This window comes from Lemur catta, chromosome 22 (assembly GCF_020740605.2).
Source record: "Lemur catta isolate mLemCat1 chromosome 22, mLemCat1.pri, whole genome shotgun sequence".
NCBI classification, from domain to species: domain Eukaryota; kingdom Metazoa; phylum Chordata; class Mammalia; order Primates; family Lemuridae; genus Lemur; species Lemur catta.
This window is the reverse complement of record NC_059149.1, coordinates 25,570,242-25,595,101: the sequence shown is the minus strand read 5'-3', so window position 1 is coordinate 25,595,101 and position 24,860 is coordinate 25,570,242. Positions and strand designations below refer to the sequence as shown.

The following is a 24,860-nucleotide window of genomic DNA, read 5'->3' as shown; positions in this document are numbered from 1 at the left end:
TTAGTACTTTCTGGCATTAGATACATACCAAGACCTCCAGGACGATACCTGAAACCATGGATAGTACTGAACTCAATTGCCGTCAATCATAACACATTTCTGTTCATATCTTCCACCCACAAATTTAATGCCTTTTCCATCTTAACTGAACAATTACCATATGCCATGGCCATAGTTTTCACAGCTTTAGGGTGGCGGCAAAACCAGTACAAATTTCTTTTTCCTTCTGCACACCTCCATGGATAGAAAATTCATTCTTAACCATTGATCTTAGCAACCTCAGTATACAATTTTTCTTTCCTTAAGTCAAGGACTTTCATCTTTTCACTTAAAGAAAAGTACTTTACCATTTCTCTTTGGCATATCTTAATTGCCAACATCACTACTCTTGTACTTTGGGGCCACTATCAAGTAAAATAAAGGTTACTTGAACACAGCACTGCAATGCTGTAACAGTAGATCTGATAAACGCCATCTAGTAAGTGACTAACGGGAGGGTAGCATATACTATATGGAGATGCTGGACAAAAAAGTATGACTCACATCCTAGGGGTGGGATGGTGCAAGATTTCATTATTCATTATTCTGAACAGCAGCAATTTTAAACTTACGAATTGTTTATTTCTGTAATTTTCCATTTAATAATTTTGGACCATAGTTGACCTTGAGTAACTGAAACCTCACAACACAAAACTGTGGCTAGGATAAGGGGGTACTGCTGTGCAAGATGTTCTAGGCTCATCTTGTACATAGTCTCAGCCCTAGAATGAGCCATTTCTCCAAGGAGCCCCAGTTCCTTTTTCTGGAGAAAGGTATTAGAAACCAAGATCTTGGTGTTAGGTGTGCTCACTGCTCACTCATTGCTTTGAGGTCATCTTAGTGCATTTGCTTTTTTTATGTGTTATATTTAGATAAACAAAGAAGAGCCCAAGCAAACTAATAGTATCAACAGCAAATCATGGCATGTACGTAAAATAGAAACCGGTACTTGAAATACAACATGTCTAAGACACACTGAAGTGACGTAAGTTGCAAAATAACTGCATATAGGCCAGGTGCGGTGGCTCACGCCTGTAATCCTAGCACTCTGGGAGGCTGAGGCGGGAGGATCGCTCAAGGTCAGGAGTTTGAGACCAACCTGAGCAACAGCGAGACCCCGTTTCTACTAAAAATAGAAAGAAACTAGCAGGACAACTAAAAATATATATAGAAAAAATTAGCTGGGCATGGTGGCACATGCCTGTAGTCCCAGCTACTCGGGAGGCTGAGGCAGTAGGATCGCTTAAGCCCAGGAGTTTGAGGTTGCTGTGAGCTAGGCTGACACCATGGCACTCTAGCCCAGGCAACACAGCGAGATTCTGTCTCAAGAAAAAAAAAAGAAATTAGCAGGCCAACTAAAAAACAAAACAGCAACAAAAAAACCTGCATATATATTTAATTAATCTGAAGTAATATACACTAAACCCAAAATAGGATTATGGTGAACTTCTTTTAGTAATCTCCACTTCTGTATCATCTGAATTTTTTTTTTCACATAGAGCACATAGTATTTTGATAATAAATAATTTAAAAAGAAAATCAGATTATTTGAGACTAGACAGAGTACTTAAAAGAATTTTAATTGATTCATCACAACAGCACTGAGCAAACAAAATAGGTAGTAAACATTTTTAAATAAAATTTTTAAAGACTTTTAAAGAACAGCAGTGCAGAAAATAGTATTAAGATGTTTGCATTATTACACACATTTTAACACTTCTACATTCCTTTTGGAACCCAGGCTTTTGAATTTTGGAACCATGTTAACTTACAGGCAAAAAGATTGCAGATGAGCAATTCTACACAGAGTGACAACCTGGAAAGCTACTCACCTAGAGTCTTATTGCCAGACAGTAAATGATTTTTTAGAATCAAAACAATCTGAATAATGTTTTTTTTGCTTTACAAAGTAAGCATGAAAGAATTATACTAGAAAAATCTGTACACATTTAGGTGTAGTTACATAATGTCATCTATGTTCTCTGCTCCACCAGCCTAGATATATTTACTAACCCTGATTCTGTGACCACACATTTTGCAAAGATTTTTTGCCAGATGTCTCAGAATAAGAAGGTGCATTTTAAACAAGCAAAAAAATACAAAAACGAAACCAAACAAATTAGGCATCCATTTTGTTAATGACATCAATTCCTAGTAACAAATTCCTAAAGTAGCACTATCAGTATTTTCACGCAACAAAAATCAATGAAATGATAATATGTAGTTAATTATAATTTTAATTAAATTTGATGACAGTTGCATATTTAATTTTCAAAGATTAAAACATTAAGCCATGGAATTCTGCTCTGCCTAAGTGGATATGGGATGTCTTACTTACCATTTTTTCTTGTTACAAATAAGAAACTCAAAATACTTTCTAAATATATTCAGACTGAGCTGCTGTACAGAAGGACCTATAAAGCGAGAACTTTGTATATAGAATTCAGGAATTACCTTTAAAACTTAAGCATGGAAATTTTTTTGCCTGGGTTTAAATTTGCCTCTTGGCTTCTGATGTGGCATGAGATAATCCTGGTCTAAAGGTGTGCTTTATAAAAGACCAGGCTGGGGTACACTTTCTCAAGATCTCTTGAGGCGATGTGCTCCAGGCTGGTCACACACATTCAAGCTCAAAATAAACCTGTTTAAATTAAAAAAAAAAACAAAAAACAAAAAGCCTAAAAAAACCAGAAGACCAGGTCACATTTCTGTAGAGAACACCTTGCTTTGTCAAAACTCTTACACAGGAGTCAAGTAATTTTTCTGTTACAGCTACAAAGTTTCATAATTAAAGATCCATAGTGCTAATCAATACATCACCCAAAAAATTTCCTTTTCTTTGAATCCCTACATAATTTCTGAACTTATCCACACAGTAACTGTTTTATATTTGAAATCGGCTTTAACTATTAAAATTGTATACCAGGAAATTAGGGGTGTTGCAGTACTTGGTTGCAAATAACTTGCCATCTGGTGTTGGGTCAGAGAATGCTATTTCATCAGTGCTGAGAAAACAGCCAAACATGAAGCAATTCCTAAAAAAGAAGAAAAGATGATTTAACAATAGAATTTTCATTCTAATTTTTTTTTTTTTTTGCAGAGTCTCTACTTTGTCACTGGGGCTAGAGTGCAGTGGCGTCATCATAGCTCACTGCAACTTCAAACTCCTGGGCTCAAGGGATTCTCCTGCCTCAGCCTCCTGAGTAGCTGCGACTACAGGCATGTGCCACCATGCCCGGCTAATGTTTTTTCTATATATATATTTTTAGCTGCCCAGATAATTTCTTTCTATTTTTTTTTTTAGTAGAGACGGGGTCTTGCTCTTGCTTAGGGTCATCCTGAACTCCTGACCTCGAGTGATGCTCCCGCTTCGGCCTTCTAGAGTGCTAGCATTACAGGCGTGAGCCAACACACCCGGCTGAGATACATTTCTTAACAGGCTCCTTATAATGATATTCCATTCGAATAGCAGGTCCTCATTGCTGGTTTCCTGTTTATACTGTGAACAACCTCTGCTCCACAGCACTGCATGAGTCTGGGCCATTACCCAGTGTGTCACCTTTTTCCTCCCTAGACCACTGCCAACAGCACCCATAGCTGCCGTGAATCCTCATTTTATTTTCTTACCTGAGAGTATCCACTAGTCGTCTAGCAATGCGCTTTCTTCTCTTCAATCTGAAAACCCAGATTCTGCTTATCCCACAGATTGCAGGTTCTGGTACATTTGAACATTGCCAAGCCCTAGGACATTCTTTAGAGCTTAGGGATTCTGGGCCAGTTGGTTCAGATAGGACACGAAAGGCCTGAAATGATATATAGAAGCATCTTTAGCTAACAACACGGATTGAGTTCCCAGTTCTTTTAAAAGAAAATTTCCCTTATACAAAACTTAAGTATCTAAAATTAAATTTACATCTCCACCAAAACTGTTAAACATTCTTTTTTGTTTTTGAGACAGAGTCTCACTTTGTTGCCCAGGCTAGAGTGAGTGCCATGGCGTCAGCCTAGCTCACAGCAACCTCAAACTCCTGGGCTCAAGCAATCCTCCTGCCTCAGCCTCCTGAGTAGCTGGGACTGTAGGCATGCGCCACCATGCCTGGCTAATATTTTCTATATATATTTTTAGTTGTCCAGCTAATTTCTTTCTATTTTTAGTAGAGACAGGGTCTCGCTCTTGCTCATGCTGGTCTTGAACTCCTGACCTCGAGCGATCCTCCCGCCTCAGCCTCCCAGAGTGCTAGGATTACAGGCGTAAGCCACCTTGCCGGGCCACGTTCTTTTATATTTCTTAAATTCTTATCCATTTATAATCACACCGTGCTTAAAAAAACTAGTAGTGTTGAGATATTCCCACATTCTCGTATATTCCATACCATTATGAAACTTCCCCCTTTAATTTAAAAACCTTACTTTTAATAAAGGACATAAACTTCTCCCATTATCTTCATCCTAGATTTATACACGATAACCTAAAAAAACTAACAACACTATAGAAGGTTTATATATATGAACCATGAAATTTGGTTGGTATTTAGCTTTTAAAAAATTCTGAATTAATTATAGATTCCTAAGAAGTTGAAAAAACAGTACAGAGCACCCATGTATTCTTCACCCAGTTTTGCTCAATGGTTACTTCTCATACTATAGTACAATACCCAAACCAAGAAATTACTATTGGTATGATGTGTAAGGTTCCATGACATTTCATCATACCGGTGTATTCGTTTACCTACCACCACAATCAAGATACAGAGCCACTGCCTGGGCGCGGTGGCTCACCCTTGTAATCCTAGCACTCTGGGAGGCTGAGGTGGGAGGATCACTCAAGGTCAGGAGTTCGAGACCAGCCTGAGCAAGAGCGAAACCCCATCTCTACTAAAAATAGAAAGGAACTAGCTGGCCAACTAAAAATACATATAGAAAAAATTAGCCGGGCATGGTGGCACATGCCTATAGTCCCAGCTACTCGGGAGGCTGAGGCAGGAGGATCGCTTAAGCCCAGGAGTTTGAGGTTGCTGTGAGCCTGGCTGATGCCACGGCACTCTAGCCCAGGCAACAGAGTGAGACTCTGTCTCAAAAAAAAGGTACAGAGCTACTGCATCACCACAAAGATCTTCCTCTTGGCTCTTTATAGGCATCCCCACTTCCCCCTCTCCACCATCCCCAGCCTCTGGCAATCATTAATTTGCTCTCTGTCACTATAATGAGAATGTTATATACATGGAACCATATAGCATGTGACCTTCTCAGCATAATGCCCTTGAGATCTATCCAAATTGTTATGTGTAATATATCAATCATTTGTTCCTTTTTATTGGTAATATTCCACCACATGGATGTATCACTTTGTTTAACCATTCACCTATTAAGAACACTTCAGTTGTTGCCAGGTTTTGGCTATAACAAATAAACCTGCTATATAAACATTCTGGTACAGGTTTCTGTGTGGACATCAGTTTTTATTTCTCTAGGTTAAATGCCCAGGACTATGACTGCTGGGTCATATAGTAAATGTATGTTTAGTTTCCTAAGAAAATGCCAAACTTTTTCCAGAGTGGATGTAACATTTTACATTCTTACCAGCAATGTGTGAGAGATCTAGTCTCCCTGAATCTTCGCCACCTTTTGGTATTTTCTCTATTTCTTAATGTACTTCCCCCCACCCCCGCCCCAGTAGACACAGTTTCTCTCTGTTGCCCAGGCTGGAGTGCAGTGGCAAGATTACAGCTCACTACAACCTCAAACCCCTGGGCTCAAGTGAGCCTCCCGTGTAGCTGGGGCTACAGGCATGCGCCACTATACCCGGCTAAATTTTTTTTATTTTTTTGTACAGAGTGGGTCTCAATATGTTGCCCAGGCTGGTCTTGAACTTCTGGCCTCAAGCAATCCTCTCACTTCCCAAAGTGCTGGGATTACAGGCCTTAGCCACTGTGCCTGGTCTATTGTACCTGTTCTGATAGGTGCGTATTTAATTTTTAACTACCATCAAGAAAACTGTTTCTGATTTGAGAGTGGGTAGAAGACATATGAGTTATACGGCTACATATGCCCATTATCACTACATAAACAGTCTACTTCTTTAAGATCAAAGAAGGAAAAGGCCTTGTAAATGGATACAGAATCCAAAAAGATATAAACTGTAAAATCAAAAACATAAAATGGCCAGTGGGAGTAAAAGTATACAAAGCTTTCGTAGGTAACAGAAATTAAGTTGTTAACAGCTTATGATAGACTAGTACAACTATAGGATGTTTTATGTAAGCCTCATGCTAGCCACAAAGCAGAAACTTATAGTAGATACATGAAAGATAAAGAGGAATCAAAGCATACCGCTATAGAAAATCATCAAACCACAAAGGAAGACAACAGGAGAGGAAGAAAGGAACAAAGAATCTACAAAACAACCAACAGAATGGCAACAGTAAATCCTTACATATCAACAATTACTTTAAATGTACATGGACTACATTTGCCAATTAGAAGACACAGAGTGGCAGAATGGGTTAAAAAAAAGAAGATCCAACTCTATGTTGCCTATGAAGACTCATTTTGGCTTTAAGGACACACATAGACTTGAAAGTGAATGGTGGGAAAGACATACTCCAGGGGTACCTACATTTATCAGACAAAACAGATTTTAAGTCAAAAACCACCAGAAGAGACAAAGAAGTCATTACATAATGATAAAGGGGTCAATTCATTAAGAGGGTAAAATAATTGTAAATATAGATGCTCCAACTTCGGAGTACCTAAATGTATAAAAGAAACATTAACAGTTCTGAAGAGTAGAAATAGATAGCAATAACAATAATAAACCACCTAAAATGCCTATGGAACCATAAAAGGCTCCAAATAGCCAAACCAATCTAGAGAGAAAAAAAAAAAAAAAAAACAAAACCAAAACAAAACCCCAAAGCTGGAGGCATCATACTCCCCGATTTCAAAATATACTACAGAGGTACAGTAATCAAAACAGCACGATACAGGCACAAAAACAGACGCATCGAGCAACGGAACACAATAGAGAGAATAATCCCAGCCATATATGCTCAATTGATCTTTGACAAAGATGCCAAGAACAAACAATGGGGAAAGAAGCATCTCATCAATAAATGGTGCTGGGAAAAATGGACACCCACATACAGAGGAATGAAATTGGACCCTTATCTCACACCAAATAGAAAAATTAACACAAAATGAATTACAGACTTAAATTTAAGACCTGAAACTGTAAAACTCCTAGGAGAAAACAGTAGTATTCTTGACAATGGGCAATGATTTCTGATTTTTTGGATATGACCCCATAAGCACAGCCAAAAAAAGCAAAAATAGACAAATGGGACTACATCAAACTACAAAGCTTCTGCCTAGGAAAGGAAACAACAGTGGAAAAAATAACTTACCAATTGAGAGAAAATATTTGCAAATGTGAGGAGGGGTAATATCCAAAATATATAAGGAACTCAAACTTAATAGTGAGAAAACCCAATTAAAAAGTGGGCAAAGAACCTGAATAGACATTTCTAAAAAGACACAGAAATGAGAAACAGGTATATGAAAAAATGCTTATCAACACAAATCAGAGAAATGCAAATTAAAACCATAAGGAGGTATCACTTCACACTTGTTATAATGATTATTACAAAAATAGAACTACCACATAATTCAGCAATCCTACTTCTGAGTATATATCCAAAGGAACAGAAATCAGTATGTTGAAGAAATTTAGGTACTACTGTGTTCATTGCAGCACAACAGTTAAAACATTAATCAACCTAAGTATCCACCAATGGATGAATGAATAAAGAAAATGTGGTATATATACACATGGAATATTATTCAGCCTTAAAAAAGAAGGAATCCTGTCACTGGCAACAACACGAATGAACCTGGAGAACATTAAGCTAAGTGAAATCATCCAGAAAAAAAGACAAATATTGCATGATCTCACTTATATGTGGAATCTAAAGAAGTTGAACTCACAGAAACAGAGGGGAGAATCATGGTTGCTGGAGGCTGGGGTGGGTGATGGGGGAAACGGGAAAATGTTGACAAAAGGGTACAAAATTTCAATTAGGATGAATTAAGTTCTGGAGATCTATTGTACAGTATGGTGACAATAGTTAATGTGTATCTGAAAACTGCTAAGACAGTAGCTCTTAAATGTTCTCATCACAAAAAATTGGTAAGTATGTGCAATAAAGGACATCAACTTCAGTTAGTCATTTTACAATGTATACATATTAGAAAACATCTCATTATACACTGTAAATAGATACAATTTTCATTTGTCAGTTATACCTTAATAGAGCTGAGGGGGGAAAAATAAGGAAAAGGCCAAATTGATCACTTTTACTGCCAATAATACAAACCCACTGCATTTCTCCCCAACTCCTAATACCAGGGGAGACCATAACATCTTCTAGAACATTGCTAATTAGGAGCAAAATTAGATTCTCATTAAGGGATAAGTAATTATTTTGTCATACATATTAACTATTACTAAGTTACAGGTTTAATAACTTGGTTCTATAGATTTGCTTATTTAAAGTCACTATACAATGGAAAAGACTGTGTGAACATAAGACCAGCTTACTTATCCTGCTTATATAAGGCAGAATGTCCAAATGTTAATAGAAATAAACGACTTCTATTATCCATATGGTCAAGGGTATTTTAGTAGGAAAAAGTCATTAATAGTAGCGATCTTAAATGCTTATTGACAGTCCTCCCAACTTTTCTCTTTATTCTGATCACAAATTATACCAATAATTTAAAAGACATATACCATACCTGTTTGATGGGCTCTGCAATTAAACATCCAACTACTCTCTTTTCATCAGATATAAAGAGAAAAGTTTTGGTTTTGTTTGGACACTGGGAAACAACTTGCTGGAAGCCCAATTCATTATCAACAAGTTCTTGGACATCTTCTACCTAACGATGTTAAAACAAAAAAAGGTGAATTTGTTTTTAAAAGTACAGTGGAAACTATACATTTATATACACAAAATGTATGATTACTACCATTTTAGCCTTTTACTTCTAATTCCCTAAATTTATACACCCCCCAAATTATTTCACTATTGATGCATGTATCTACTACTTTTGAAACAGGAGTCTAAAAACCTATTTTAAAGATCATTTAAAAAAACAAAACAAAACATTTTCACCAGAATGAAATTCAGACACCTGGGAGGGGTAAGGAGTAGGAGTACCAAAACAGATTTGTTTACATTTGATTCACTGTTTATGCTGACTAAACAACCAACCCAAGAAACACAGGAAACACCAACATAAGAAAGAGACCCCAGGGCCATTAATTTCTCAACACTAAAAAGCTTAGTTCATCTTTCACAAGTGAAAGAAGGTAAAAGATAAACTGTGCAGCATTATCGGCTTTCTTTAATCTCCAGCAGATACTCCTTTGTCTTGTAATTCTAAATTTAGTTTTGTATAAACTACGAAAGTCATCCTTAGGCATGTACCCAAGCAGATTATGTCAGCAAAGGCAGTTTACACTTTAACAAAGCTTGATTTCTTGGGCGTGGGGGAAGAACAAAGATTAAAAAGATAATGTTACATACCTTTCTGAGAGCGTAACTTGGATCACGTGGCAGGACCAACACGATTTTCCCGTCCCAAAACTCTGCTACTACTCGTTCTTTCTTCCACCCCTGTCAAAGGGGAAAAAAAGGGTCACAGATTAATTTGTGAAGAGGAAAACAACATTAAATCATTTGGTCTGGAGAAGACAAAAGGCTAAACACAAATGATATAAAAAAGAGGATCAAGTCAACTAAAAGTAAGGTGAGAAAGGAAACAAAAGATGCCTAAAACAAAGTGCCTGTCCTCAATGGGCTGACACCCTATTTGGAGACATGTATATAATCTAGTATAAAACAAAATAAAACAAGAGCCCTTCATAGAAACACAGAAAGAAATACTGAATTATCAGGGGTAGGGTAGGAGGCTAAGCAGAACTCCAACGAAAGGCTTAGTAGGAGTCCTTAGACTTCTGTCCCTTATGCTTGACAAGACTATGGCAGACAGGCTCATTGTCTTACTAACCACTTTAATCTCAGTCCCTAGCACAGTGCTTTGGCATGTGGACCCAGTGCTTAACTGCACCATGTTGTAGTAGTATGACATTTGACAAGGGTTTTAAAAAGCTTGGTAAAATTTCAATGAACATAATGGGGAAGGTGGTCACTCCAGGCTAAGGTAACTAACTGAATAAGCAAAGGTGCAGAGAATGGCAAAAAGTCTGATGTGATTGACTGAATGACTGGAAGAAATGAGACTGAAATATCTGGAATAAATTTAATAAGATCCACTGAAGAAAACTATAAAACTTTCCTGAAGGATATAAAAGAAATGAATCAACAGAATTATACCAAGTTCCTGATCTGGAAGACTATGAAAAATAGAATTTTTTTTACCCTAGAGAAAAAGACACAGTTTGACTACAATTTCAATCAAAATTCCAATAGGTTTTTTATTTTGGGGAACTTAATGATAGGCTCATTTTACAGTTTATGTGGAAGAGTAATGTGTAGAAAAAGTCAAGACATTTTTAAAGAAAAAGATGAAAGGAGACTTACTTGACTAGATATCCAGAGTATGAAGCTACATTTAAGAGTATGGTACTGGCACAGAAACAGACAGACTAATGATGCAGAACGATGTTCACTAACAGACTCATTTGTATGCGGGAATTTAGAATACATTAAAGGTGACATTGATAATCAATGTGGAACATGAACTAGTCAAACAGTAATGTTGGCACACTTGGCAACCCTTTAGGAAAAGTACAAAGTTAAGATCCAACTCTAATGCTATGTCTTAAAATATTTCCAATGGATTAAAGATCTAAATATAAAATTTATAGCTATAAAAATATTTTCAAAAATATAGGAAATGGGAAGAGGGAGGGGTTGGGTAAATTCACACCTAACAGGTACAATGCACACTATCTGGGTGATGGGCACACTTATAACATTGACTCAAACTGTACAAAAGCAATACATGTAGCCAAAACGTCTGTATCCCAGTAATATTCTGAAATTAAAAAAAAATATATATATATATAGGAAAAACTTTTTATTAATCTTGGGTTTGAGAATGATGTTCCTGAAACCCAGTGGTCACAAATTAGTTAATGTAATGGTATTTGTATATTCAGACAATATCTCGGGAAGACATATGAAACTGTTAATGCTGAATGCCTGTGGATAGTGGAACTGCTAACTGAAAGGGGCAGGGAGAGAGAATTTTCACTGGATACACTTTTGCACCTTATAAATTTTGACACATGTGAAAGAAAGCAACCCAATATGGTATAGACAGGCTTCATCAGAAGAATTTGATTTGTTCCAGAGGCCAGATCTTAGAGCTCAAGGGGGAACGTGCCATGTGACGAGGTAGGCAGGGGCCAGGTAATGAAGGGCTCAGCTGGCATGGAGTTTGGGTTTTATTCCCAGTGCAATGAGAGAAGCTGTCAAATTTGAAGCAGAAAACATCAGAACTGTACTTATATCTTAGAAAGAACTCCCTGGCTGAAGTACAGAAAACAGATCAGAGAGGGCAAAAATTTAAACTATACACATACATTTTCTCTCATATATATATTATATACACATATATAGAGAAGGTTGAGGCCAGATTAAGGAGCACCTAACTGCTGCCAGGAGTTTTTCTATTTTTTTTTTTGAGACAGATTCTCACTCTGTTGCCCGGGCTAGAGTGCCATGGCATCAGTCCAGCTCACAGCAACCTCAAACCGCTGGGCTCAAGCAATCCTCCTGCCTAAGTCTCCCGAGTAGCTAGGACTACAGGCATGTGCCACCATGCCCAGCTAACTTTTTCTGTATATATTTTTAGTCATCCAGCTAGTTTCTTTCTATTTTTAGTAGAGACGGGGTCTTGCTCTTGCTCAGGCTGGTCTCGAACTCCTGACCTCAAGCAATCCCCCCACCTTGGCCTTCCAGAGTGCTAGGATTACAGGCATGAGCCACTGCGCCCAGCCAAGCTTTTCTAAAAGTATATAGAATCAAACTAGACTTACGTTTTAAGTAGTTATTCTGGTAGCCCTGTGGGGGCCCAATAAGGAAGCTGGTTTAATAAACCAAGCTAAAAATACCATAAAGGCATGAACTATGACAATAAAAATAGGAAAAAAGGAATGTATTTGAGTAGCCAGTACAATCATAAAGATAAGGCCAACCATAGGCTGTGTTTGGACTTGAAAGTTGTTTGATAAAGAGGTAGGACCTCTCCTCTCAGAAAAAGCCTGGAAAAATCAAAGAAAGGTTATTTTTTCTAAAGCCATCTATAAAGAAGAGATGACAGTGGAAAGAGGGTATCTCTTCAAGTCTTTGAGTTTTGTACCTAACTATTCAGCTCTGCTCAGAATGCAGGGTATTTATAAAACACTTCTTTTATATTAGGATAGTAAGTTTGAAACATCATTAAAAGTTTTAGTAGTGTCCGCCTCAAATTTTAAGCACAAGAAAACTGCAGACAATGAAATATTATGGATGCATAGGTCTTTTTGTATTTAATTTAAAAAGTCTCTTTTAAGGAAGTTTTACTTTTAGGAGAAATTGAAACGATTACCTTCTGACTTACCACATATTTGATTCCTTCCAGAAATCTGTGGTGATGCTGAACATGCTGCATTTCATCTTCAGCACTGGAAGCATTATATATCATGCCACAAGATTTACACATAGTAGCCCCAAAATATTTCTGACCTGCATCCTGTAATGGGGAGAGGGGAAGCCAATCTAAATATATCGCAAATAGCTCTAAATTAACTATTCACTCAAATTTCTCCTTATTTTTCTTTTATGTTGGCACAAGTGAAAGACAAAATGAAAGTGTGGTTACTATACCCTCCTCTCTCTTCTCCCCTTCCCCAAAACAAAGTAGAATGAGAAGAGACCTAAAAATGCAATAAATTGATAAAAGTGATAGAATTATTTCTTTGAAAGGACAGTATAAAAAAAAAACTAAGATTCTTCACTACACCCATAGTTCTAAGAAGGAATAAGATTAAATCATGAAAATTATAGCTAGAATGAACCATGAAGCTCTTATATCAAAGACCTAAAATACTCTTATTTCTCTCAGTGTTCAGATGTCTGAAAATCTGAAGAAAAAAAAAAAATCTTATTTCAAAGAGGAAGGGCAGGCTGGGTGCAGTGGCTCACACCTGTAATCCCAGCACTCTAGGAGGCTGAGGCGGGCGGATTGTTTGAGCTCAGGAGTTCGAGACCAGCGTGAGCAAGAGCGAGACCCTGTCTCTACTAAAAATAGAAAGGAATTATATGGACAGCTAAAAATATATATATAGAAAAAATTAGCTGGACATGGTGGCGCATGCCTGTAGTCCCAGCTACTCGGGAGGCTGAGGCAGGAGGATTGCTTAAGCCCAGGAGTTTGAGGTTGCTGTGAGCTAGGCTGACGCCATGGCCCTCTAGCCCGGGCAATAGAGAGAGACTCTGCCTCAAGAAAAAAAAAAAAAAAAAAACCACACAAACAAAAACAAAAAAAAAAAAAAAAAAAGAGGAAGGGCAAAAAATTCCAGGATTTCTGTATTAATTATACAGTATTTTCTCCTTAAGCAGTTAGGAACATTAAGTTCTTTATTTTTAAAGAATATTAAGATTCTTTGACCCAAGAGCTTATAAAAAATGAATAATAAAAGTCCAGGAAAAGCACAGATACATTCATGAATATAGGGAAGTCAGGAATATTCAATGGCACAATCTACAACCATTGAAAATACCAGCTTCTCAACTGTCTAACACAGGTCTTGACGAACTTTTTCCATAAAGGGCTGGACAGTAAATCTTTTTGATTTTGCAGGCCACGCATGGTTTGTCACATATTCTTCTCTTTTTCAAACCTTTAAAACTGTAAAAACCACTTTTAGCTTACAGGCCATGGATCAGGTTTGGCCCACGGCCATTGTATGGCAAACCCAGGTCTAACTCAGTATAGCTATTCCCATCAAATCTTTTGTCAATCAACAGTAATTATCTTTACCTGGAGACAACTCATTTATCACATTCTACTAAAATACTAGCACTGTCCAATATTATCAGTTCAAAAGACTACTGACTAGCTTTAAATGTGGACAGTACAACAAAACTGGCATTTATAAAATTCAGAATTATCAGTAAACCCAAGTTAACTATGCTAAGTTAAAATGTCTGACTTCATGCTCTTTATGTGACAGCCATGACAAGAAGAGCTTTCTTTCGAATTTACTCACAATGATGAGCTGGTCTTTTGATTCTTTATTTGTATCTCTGGCATTAGTATTTTTCTGGGTATTGGTCTGTTTCAAGACGTTAGTACATATGATGGATCCCACAGAAGACTGTTCTTCAGCTAGAGATCTTGAAATAGAAAGTTGATAATCATATAATAATTTTAAAATGTTTGAGGAATTACAATGAAAACAGATATATGTATAACATTTACAGAGCATCTTGTGATTTTTAGTGCTTTCTATCTGACAATAACTTGATGAAGTATTAGAGACGGGAACAATGAGAAACCTGAGGCCCACTCAGAGAGGGTCAGTAATTTACTCAAGGTAAAGTGACTAGTGACCGGCAGTGTTAAGTCAAATCCTGGTCTTCTGACTCTAATCCAAGGGACTTTCCTCTACAGTATCAGATGCACATAGGTAGAACCACTTTGGAAGTTTACTTCACCCTTAAAAGATCTTTTTTTGCTTTATCAAATCTTAGGACACTTACCTATGTAGTTATAAAAAATTTCCTACAGCAAATAAGTAGATTCTAATACTGAATCTCACAGATCCACACAAAATCAGAGTTACCGGTATATTATGATCCAACAACTTTTTACTTGGGCTATGAGGCTAATAAATTCACTTTTCCCCATACAGAAAGCAGCACCCCACTACTATAAAATTCTTAAGGAAAAATAAAAAAAAAATATTTGGCTGGACAGATGTAGTTGAGACAATCTTTTCCCATTAGGAAAGAATGTTGGGATTGGCTTATAGAGGTTTCAAACTAGAGCCCTTCAGGCCAAATCCAGCTAGCAGATGTTTTGGGTGGCCCACATGGTGTTTTACACTTTGGATTAGCTATCACTATTTTAAAATCTAGAGATTTCACTTAAAAATGTGTAATTCCAACATTACAAGAGATACTACAAGATCACTACACCTCTATTCCTTCAAAAAATCAACTAATTGGAGCTTGAAATACCACATGCTCTTTTAAATGCGGCATGCAGTTCTCCAAGTGGCCCTAGTCTCTACCCAGCCTGCTGGCTCTGGAGGCACAGTTTGTAACCCTTGCTTTATAATGAAAGGACCTTGGTTTTCCAGGAATGAAAAGGAGAAGTCCCTAGAGAATAGGAGTAAACAGGCAAGGAAAAAACTAAGTGTCAAAAGTAAGAAGGTAAGACAGTAGGGAAAAAAAACTTGACAAGTAAAAAGAAAGAAAAAAAACTACACAATGCTTTAAGCTAAGTCAAGCTGTCTTGTTATCATTTGTCTGAAAAAGTGACTTTCAAAATGACTTGACAAACCTACGGTAAGAAATGTATTTCACACCAAGACTAGTATACATATATAACTAAAGCCCAAGTCTCACTAAATAAATACATTTACTGTATGAGATGTACTATTCCATTAAAAAAAAAAAACTCTGGATATGACACCCTAAAACTGGTTTGACGAACTATTAATGGGCTGCTACGGGCAGTATGAAAAACACTTGTCAAGGTCACTGACCCCTTCCAATTTATGCAGCCTTTGCCAAGTAACTCAGCTCTCCCTGACCCTGCACGCATGACAGCAATCTCTTTACTTTCATTTTAACAATTCTAACACTTTTATACTCATTTGTTTAAATGCCTGTCATCCTCTAACCATAACCTCCTTGATAGCAGGATCATGTGCTATTTAGCTTCACATCTCTAAAACTCAGGATATAGTTCAATAGCACACAGTAGATGCTCTCTAAATGTCTGTCAAATGAATGAATACAAAAAACAAATGTGAGAGTGTGGACCTCAAGAATCTATAATCTACTTAAAGCAAAAGTAATGGATTTAACCACAAGAAATTGAAATCTGCTGTCTTGGAGTCTACAAAAAAAGTAATTTCATATAATAAATAGTGTCCCAATATCTTTTTATGCTAGATGAAATTAGTATATATACATATATTTTTTATAATTTTTAAATTTCTTTCTGTTTTTAGCAGAGGAGGGGTCTCGCTCTTGCTCAGGCTAGTCTTGAACTCCTGAACTCAAACAATCCGCCTGCCTGGGCTTCTCAGAGTGCTAGGATTACAGGGGTGAGCCACCACGCCCGGCCTAGTATATATTTTTAATCAGCTAATTGTGGTAGGCTTCTGCTATGGTTTGAATGTCACCCACAGTACATGTGTGGAAACTTAATCCCCAGTGCAACAGGGCTGGGAGGTGGGGCCTAATGGGAGGTGTTTAGCTCATAAGAGCGAATGGATTAATGTCAATTATTAAAAGCCTTGCAGCTGCAAGCAAGCTCTCTTGCTTTTTTGTATCCATTCTCTGTCCTTCTGCTATGGGATGAGGCAGCAAGAGGACCCTCGCCAGATGTGGCTGCTAGGTCTCAGACTTACCAGCCTCCAGAACTGTAAGCCAAATAAATTTCTGTCCATTATAAATTACCCCGTCTGTGATATTCTATGATAGCAACACAAAACACACTAAGCTTCCATCTTTAATAACAAGTCACAAAAGAAGACAATATAAGTAAGAAAAGGCAAAGGTGAGAAAAACTGGGATCGTGGCCTTGAAAAGTTGCTCAACCAACCTAATCACTGAGTCAATTTAAGGTGAGGTACTCTAAGAGAATTTAGCCAGGAAGTTCCTTACTTAATACCTCAAGTTATTTATCATCAAATGGGGAGAGAAGAATCAAAAGTACTTAGGAAGATGTTCAGACCACAAGAAACCTCTTTTTCAGAGCTCTGTCATCTATTGTGCTCTCTACCCATCCACACCTCCCCCCACTGCAGGCTTTAACTTTGAACAGGATAGTGGCAGCAGCTAGAATTATGACAACATTAAGCTGCTGTAAGTTACTTACTCCTCTGGCCAGTTTCCCCATCTATAATGTAGGGTAATAATGGTACCTACATCATAACGTTATAAATGATTATTAAATTTTAGCTATTATTAACATATCATCACACACGGAGGGCAATATATAGCTTAATGGGCTTTTGATTCAGATATGAATTCTAGTCCTGGCCCTAGCACCTAATAGCTCTGCAATTGTGGCTAAATCACTACACTTTCCCAGGCTGAAATGAAATTAATAGTAGTATCTACCTTCTGAGTTGCTGTAAGGATTAAGTGAGATATTAGACACAAACTACTTATTATGGACCAAGTACTATAAAATAATGTTAGTAATTATTGTTATTCAAGCCTATAAAGATCTTTTTCATCTCTCAACTCTTAAGTTCTTAGGCAGTTTCTGTGAGAGGGACTGATTTAATCTCCTATTCTCAATGTTATTCTCCTATTCCCCTTAGTAAGGAAGAAAAAAATGTTCCCTAAATTAGCATAAGAAAGAAAAAAAGACCCAGAGGACCTATATAACCAATAATCCTTGAACTTTAAAACAAAAACAACGATTACCTTTTTGTATTGACTGAAGACGCATTGAAGATGGGATAGATGGACTCGGGAGACACTGGGAGGGGGAAAAATGACAATAATTTGTATTACCATATAAAATCAAAGCTTTAAATCATAATTAATGAAGGTTAACATCACTAGTGATGATGTGTAGCTATTATGTGCCCCCAATATCGTGTGATCAGAAGGGCACTTCACTTCTGTGGCATTCTTTCCAAAATCCCATAACCACAGTCTAATAATGCGAAAAACATGAGACAAACCTAGATTCAGGAACATTCTACAGAGTATCTGGCCAGTACTCAAGAATGTCATGGTCATGAAAAACACAGAAACAACGAAAAGACAGTAAAAAAGTCACAGACCAGAGAAGCCTGAAGAGACACGACACCTAAATGTAATGTGGTACCCTGGATTGGATCCTAGAACAGAAAGACGACATTAATGGAAAACTCCAAATAAAGTCTAGTGTTTAATTAACAGTAGTATACCAAAACCAATTATTTGGTGACTCCAAATTAAGTCTAGTTTGTTAGTTTTGACAAAGGTGCTATGGTAATGTAAGTTGTTAACAATGGAGGCAATAAGGTAAGGGATATATAGCAATTCTCTGTACTATAACTCTTCTGTAAGAATACAATTATGGCAAAATAAAAAGCTTATTAAAAAAAAGACCAAAGTTAAAATAGCAGTTATTTTGAGAAAAATAATAAGTTGAAAGTGGGCTATTTAGTAAAAATGCAAACTTTTAACTTTGCATTAAGAAGTAATTAGAGTTCATCTTCTAGAAACAAGACTAAGGCAGGTGAGAGTCTGATCTGGTATGGGTAAGATACTTAACCTAAGTCCATTTCCTCATCTATAAATAGGCATAACAAAACCAATTTCTTAGGGTAATTGGGAGAATTAAATGATAAACTGCAGTTATTAAGTAATAAACTTCAATCATTTATATACTACTTTCATGACTTTTGCCATATTCTTGTACCATCTGTATTTACTAAACATTTTTCTTTAAATTGACTTAGACAAATACTGAAATAAATTTATTTTAAAAGAAAAATTTATAATGGTAAATAGAAACCATTATCTTTGTTATACGTTCTACCAGTACTAGGCGTACAACCCATGGGAAACACATAATGTACACTAAATACTTAGCACTGCTTGCTACATATTCAGCCCTTAGTATATACTAGTTATTAACATTACATCTCAGAATTATCATAATGAATAATTATTCTATATAGCATTAGATCCTCTAACGGTTATTATACCAGATTAAGCTTTTAGCTTTACTTTTTATTTCCTTCCTATGAGCCTCAGCTTCTCACTACAGTCAACATGTCTACTCCTAGACTTTTAACTTATTTCCAACCAATGAGGTGAGGTTGCCAAGAATATGGTTGGGAAGTAAAATGCTAATTAACCTCTTTATATATTAGGCTTTGATCACAAATATATATATATGACATACATTGTTTTAACTCCTCTTATTTTGGGTAAAAGATAGGGTGGGTATGATTTTATAAGAGCTTAATTTGGCCATGGACATAGATGAATTAGCACCAGTATTTTGTTTTTGTCTGAAGTTTTAACCTAAAATCTCCTTGTCTCTGCTTTTCAAAATGTACTGCACTTGCTTTACCACAGAAGTGACAGAGATGAACACAAAGATAATGACAGGCACACTACTGAGAAAAAAACCCCAGAAATTATTATTGTATATGACACATATAATGAAGCATTATTACAAGTAGCCAAAACTCATGTGAGTTTTCACTTACTTGTCTTGTTCTCACCAAGAGAATCCTCTGAAGAAAAAGACTTATTTTTATCTACTTTACATTCCCTTGAAGAAACTACTCCATCTGACGAATCCTGAAAATAATGAACAGGTTTAAAAAAAAAAATCTAATTCTTATTTGTTTTCTATTTAGTGAATGAACCCCAATAGATCTGTTTCTAAGACAAAATATTTAGTTTATTAAGAATTAAATTTCATAATGTGATTTTAAATCAATTTTCAGTCTCTTTTTAAAAAAATTTCCTCTATTCATTAAATGTACATCACCTTTTAAAAGCTGGAGTACACATATTGTAATTTGTCATCCTGTCAAAAAAGTATTATATACCATGATAAAGATGGCAGAATGAAGATTATAGACCATCACTTCCATAACAATTAAATGAACAAGAAAAATTAGTAAGAATGGCAAAATTTTCCCCAGCAGCCACCAAACTGGAAGGGGACAACTTTTTGTCATAAACTTTAAAAGCGAGCAGCCAAAGAAAGAATAACATTCTGGAGTCACTGGAAAGGCCTCTCCCACAAAGGTTCTTACTTTTTGAGCAGGGAAATAGGAAAAGCAAAGTACAAAAAATCCTGACAAATTTCCCTGACGAAACCACTAATTTTGGAATTATACTGCGGTGTAGAGAAAAAGGAAAAAAGACACAGGAGTGTTTTGTTGGTAGAAACAGAATACAATTAGTAGAATTAGACTGTCATGGCTTAGCCAACAAGAACATGTCTCATTTAATAATATACTTGGCAATATTTGATAAACAGGAAGAAACATTAACATTGGGGACTATAAACTTAAATGCCTACAAGGGCAGGTTAAGTAAAATTACCAAAATTGATCTAAATACATATATAAACTGACTTAGTGGAAGGAAATGAAGAGCGCGTAAGTGTCAAATGGTATGATATTCAGCCTAATACTCAGGTGAGAGATTGCCATGTAGAAATGAAGGCTCTGCTTTGCCAAACCTTTCAATTTTTTGAGACATCGGAAATCTGTTTCCTTGAATTTTTAAAATTTTTTAATTATATAGGCCAAGCAAAACATCCATAAGCTGGATTTGGTTCACTGGCCACCAATTTAGAAACTTTGCCATTGAGGTTTGAAATTTAGGTGATTACAAGAGGTATGAACTGGGGTTTGAGAGAAAGCAGTGGGAAGGACAATGATGAAAGGTGGATTAGGAGGGAAATGACCACAGAGGGTTTGAATTGCTGGATATATGAACCTGTCATTTCTGCAGCTGCAAACGTAGTGATGAGTATAAATAAGCCACCACAGACACAGAAGTCTTGATCTGAGAGACGGCCTTTCTTAAGGCCTGATACCTCAACTGTTTTCTAGCCCCAGCTACTTGGAAAAAAAAAACCTTTCTTTGAGTTTACAGACAGGAAGTCAACAATGTAAGTTCTAGACTACTGTAGTCTAATATGGTAGCCACCAGTCACATGTAGCTAATAAGAACTTAAAACATGGGTAGTCCGATTGAGATACGCTATTAACTATAAAATAAACGGATTTCAAGGACTTTGTGCAAAAAAAGAAAACAGAATATAACTTTCTATATTGATTACGTTGAAATGGTAACATTTAAAATATATTGGGTTAAATTATTTTACTTTTATTAATGTGGCCAGTAGACAAATATAAAATTACATGTGGCTCATATCAGACAGCGCTAGTCTAGGTCAGCTGTATTAAATATGAGGACCAAATGAAAGCGCATAGAATGGGAACTGTGAAAACATAGTACGTAAAATAAACTCTATATATTTACAGTGATCATCTCCAGGTAGTGGGATTACAGAGGATATTTTCTATATATAGTTTCTATGCACTCCAAAGTTTCTAGAATAATCTACTACTTTAAATAAGCTGAAAGAAATTCAAAAAATGACATGCTTACACTCTGGAAACATACTACCTTAATTTTGTTATTTCTGCTTTCTAAAATTACTGATTACCAAATAAAGGTTAACTTTCTCTGGACAGACTTTAATTTACTTATGAGGGAATTTAATGAAATGTACACTTTAATGCCAACAAAATGTCAGTAGGCTTCCTTAAGCCAAAAAAGGGAGAAAAATCTCATCTTTCCACCCTGCCTCTACATTCTTTGTATCTGGCTAAACTCTATTTGGCTTTAGAAAAGCAATCCTCCAGACTGTTAAGAAAATCAAATTTTGTTCAACCATATTATACACATTATTTATATTGAAGTTTTGTTATATAGCCAACTGTTTTTAAAGTGATATATTTAGCTTTCTTTACCTTTACTGATTTGTCTTCATTTTTACTTCTTGCACTCAGTAGCTCAATGTTCAATTTCCTTTCCAGTAATAAGCACTCTGGCATTTGCCTTGTCTCAAAAGTTTTTCTTTCACTGACAGTCTCTACATCAGAATCTTCAGTCACTACTGATTTATTCTTTTGGGTGAGTCCCAGTGATGGCTTATTTTCCTGAGAAATTTTTCTAAGACAGGATTTTTTTCTACTAACAAAAAATGCTGCTCCACCCTGGAGTGTAACCTGTGGTTTTGTTTTTTGGCTTAAAACTCGAAGAGCATTAGGATTATTTTTAGCTGAATAACAATTATTCTCTTTCTCCATAATTGGCTTATAGGGCACTCGATTTTGCTTAGAATTTTTAGAATTCCTTGATATAGGCTTGATGTGCTTGTAACTTGGTTGACACTTAGCAGTTAAACTCTTCTGTGGTGTTTTCTTCCTCTTCTTGGAGCAAATTGCTTTTCCCTGAATTTTTTCTGTCACACCGGGAAAAGATTTATCTTCATTATTAGTTTTTACACAAGTGGATCTACTCTCTTTTATTAGCTTTCTCTCCAGTGGATTAAGGTACAACTTATTTTTGTTGTTGTAAAAGGCTACAGTGGACACAGCAGATTTAAATGGTGAATCTTGATTTGCAGATGGCAATCTATCTTCTTCAGCTGTTTTGAATGGACTTAAGATGAAATGGCCTTGTTGAGAGCAATGCACCTTTTCTTCATTTTTATCACTTTGACAAATGTGCTTCTTATTAGGTGATGGAAATAGATTTTCAGAGAAGTGCAAAATTGATTTCTTTGATGGAGTATCTGACAACAGGCTATGAAAAGAAACAGCCCATTGATAAGTTCATTATTTTGCTTCAAAGTTTATGTAAATGACCTAATAAACTCTACCTATAGGTCATATTAAAAACAATACATCCCTCCCCAAACATACATACACATTAGTTTAAAAGTAGAATTATGTCTTTATCAAATAAAACATTCAAGTATCACTCCAAAGTAAGATCCTATTAATGTTTATGAAAACAGACATTGTATACAAAGAACCTCTGATATACATGTATATGTGTGTGTTTTAAAATCTATATCTTGGCTATATACAATTACAGCCCATATAATTTGCTCAAGTGGCTACAAGAAATCCCCGATAATGATTAATTCTGTAATAAAACTGACCCCTTGGGACCTTTCCTATAGAGTAATTTATATCTGTGAATAGACTTTCTAGGATTGCTTACAGACAGGCATCTACTACATGCAAACCTCCATGTAAAATATCACATTACATAAGAGAAAGGAAAAAAAATCATCGAATATTTGATATACTTCCCAGCCATATAAAACAGCTCTTTGATTCCCTCCAAAAGGACTAAATTCACTCAAAAACTTACTGTATTTCCTGACTAGAGTTAGAATACAGAATATTACAATAGCCACAGGGAGCAGGCTAATGGAAGAATGGAAATTCTAGAAAATAGGAAAAAGAACAGGGAAATGGGGAGGTGGATTTTTCTTTATATATATATATATTTTTGTTTGTTTGTTTGTTTTATAGGGGTGGAGGGGGGGGGGTCTCACTTTTGCTCAGGCTGGTCTCAAACTCCCGACCCCAAGCCATCCTCCCGCCTTGGCCTCCCAGAGTGCTAGGATTACATCGCCCCCGGCTTGGATTTTTCTTTTTTCAAGAGTTTCTATGCATACGATGAGACTCACCTTTCACAGTTCAAAGAATGCTGCTTCCTCTTCCTTGGAGTAAAAGATGCCATCTTAATTCCTAAAAGCAGTAGGTCAATTATAATAACCAAATTCATCCAAAGGGTATAAGAATCACTGTATCAAAATGATACCTTAAAAGTCTGAAAAGCTGTCAGATGGGTGATGGTCCATAAGGATCCAAGAAAATGATTTTTTAAAAAGCAAATTACTTTGATAAAGATGTAAACCATGAATTTAAAAAGAGAAAACACTACACCACAGAAGCACGTAAGAACAGAAAATAAAAGTAGGGATTGTATCTATCTATGTTTCAAGCTGGAAAATGCTCTTACCAAAAAGGAGACAGTTTTTACCCTAATTCAGAGCACACTTTCCCCTTTCATTAGCCTGGTTAATTTGACTATTTTTAACTTTGCATCAGAGCCCAGCAAGAAAATGGAATTACCAGCCGAGGAGCCCCGAGCAAGCCGTTTGCTTCCTTATTGTGAACACTGGCGTCCTCGGGCAGCAGAAGGCAAACCCCGGCGAGCTCGCTAACCCTCGAGCGGAAAGCACGCTGCTCGGTGGCAGCTCGTGCCCTTCGCCCTCCTCGGGGTCAGGTGTGTTCCTCCCCCCAAAATTACCTAAGCGCGACTTCAAAGCTAAGTGGACAAACAGAAGGACCAGGATCTCTGGGAAACCATACCAAGCTGCGGCTTACGGGAAGACCCAAAGGAGAGAGGCGTCCCGAATCCCAACCCTGCCCGGGCAAAAAGACGAGAAAACGCCGGCGTCGGCAAGACTGGAACCCGGTGCAGGCGAGGGCGGAGAACCTGCCGGGGGCTCGGTCTCGGGCCCGCCGCCGCGCCAAGCCCACGGCAAAAGCTCTTTCCCGTCGACAGTCACCCCCGTGTTCCACAGAGTCACCTGTTCTCCTCGGCCTCCCACCCCCACCTTGGACCTTCCCCAGCTTTTACCTGCGCCTCAGTCTGGCGACCTCTCCTCAGCCGAACCAGCCGCTCTGAGAAGCGTATTCAAATTAACGCGCGCCAAGCGAGGAGGCAGCCGCTGCGTTGCGATTCGCCGCTGCTCAGCGCTTCCAGGAACTGGCTCCGTGATTGGTGGCTCCCTAGCTCTTGCCCCGCCCACTTGGAGAGGTTGTCTCCACCATTCTCCCGCCCTTGGGAGGCGGAAAGCTCCCTTCTCAGGGAAACCACGCCTCTCACAATCCCTTGCCGTCACGCCGGGCTCCGTCCCCGGGGCCGCGTTTAGATGCATTCTGGGAGTTGTAGTTTTGGGCCCACTTGAACGCGTACACTCTGGGGTCACTTGGTATAAGA

General features: G+C 37.2%; 1 protein-coding gene across 2 annotated transcripts; it reads right to left on the bottom strand.

Annotated features, from left to right (window-relative positions):
- Nucleotides 1–1,598: 1,598 nt before the first annotated feature.
- ESCO2 (establishment of sister chromatid cohesion N-acetyltransferase 2) lies at nucleotides 1,599–24,551 on the bottom strand. 2 transcript variants are annotated; one of them, XM_045535252.1, is made up of 11 exons: nucleotides 24,498–24,551; nucleotides 23,539–23,599; nucleotides 21,803–22,640; nucleotides 19,511–19,604; nucleotides 17,724–17,778; nucleotides 14,321–14,447; nucleotides 12,670–12,801; nucleotides 9,627–9,716; nucleotides 8,833–8,976; nucleotides 3,667–3,842; nucleotides 1,599–3,074 (listed from the first exon to the last, which is right to left on the bottom strand). In XM_045535252.1, exons 2-11 carry the CDS (start codon nucleotides 23,589–23,591, stop codon nucleotides 2,942–2,944), a joined length of 1,842 nt encoding a protein of 613 aa, XP_045391208.1. In that variant the 5' UTR covers nucleotides 23,592–23,599; nucleotides 24,498–24,551; the 3' UTR covers nucleotides 1,599–2,941. The 2 variants fall into 2 exon arrangements, with proteins under 2 accessions (XP_045391208.1, XP_045391209.1); XM_045535253.1 differs by lacking the exon at nucleotides 24,498–24,551 and adding an exon at nucleotides 24,227–24,409.
- Nucleotides 24,552–24,860: the final 309 nt, after the last annotated feature.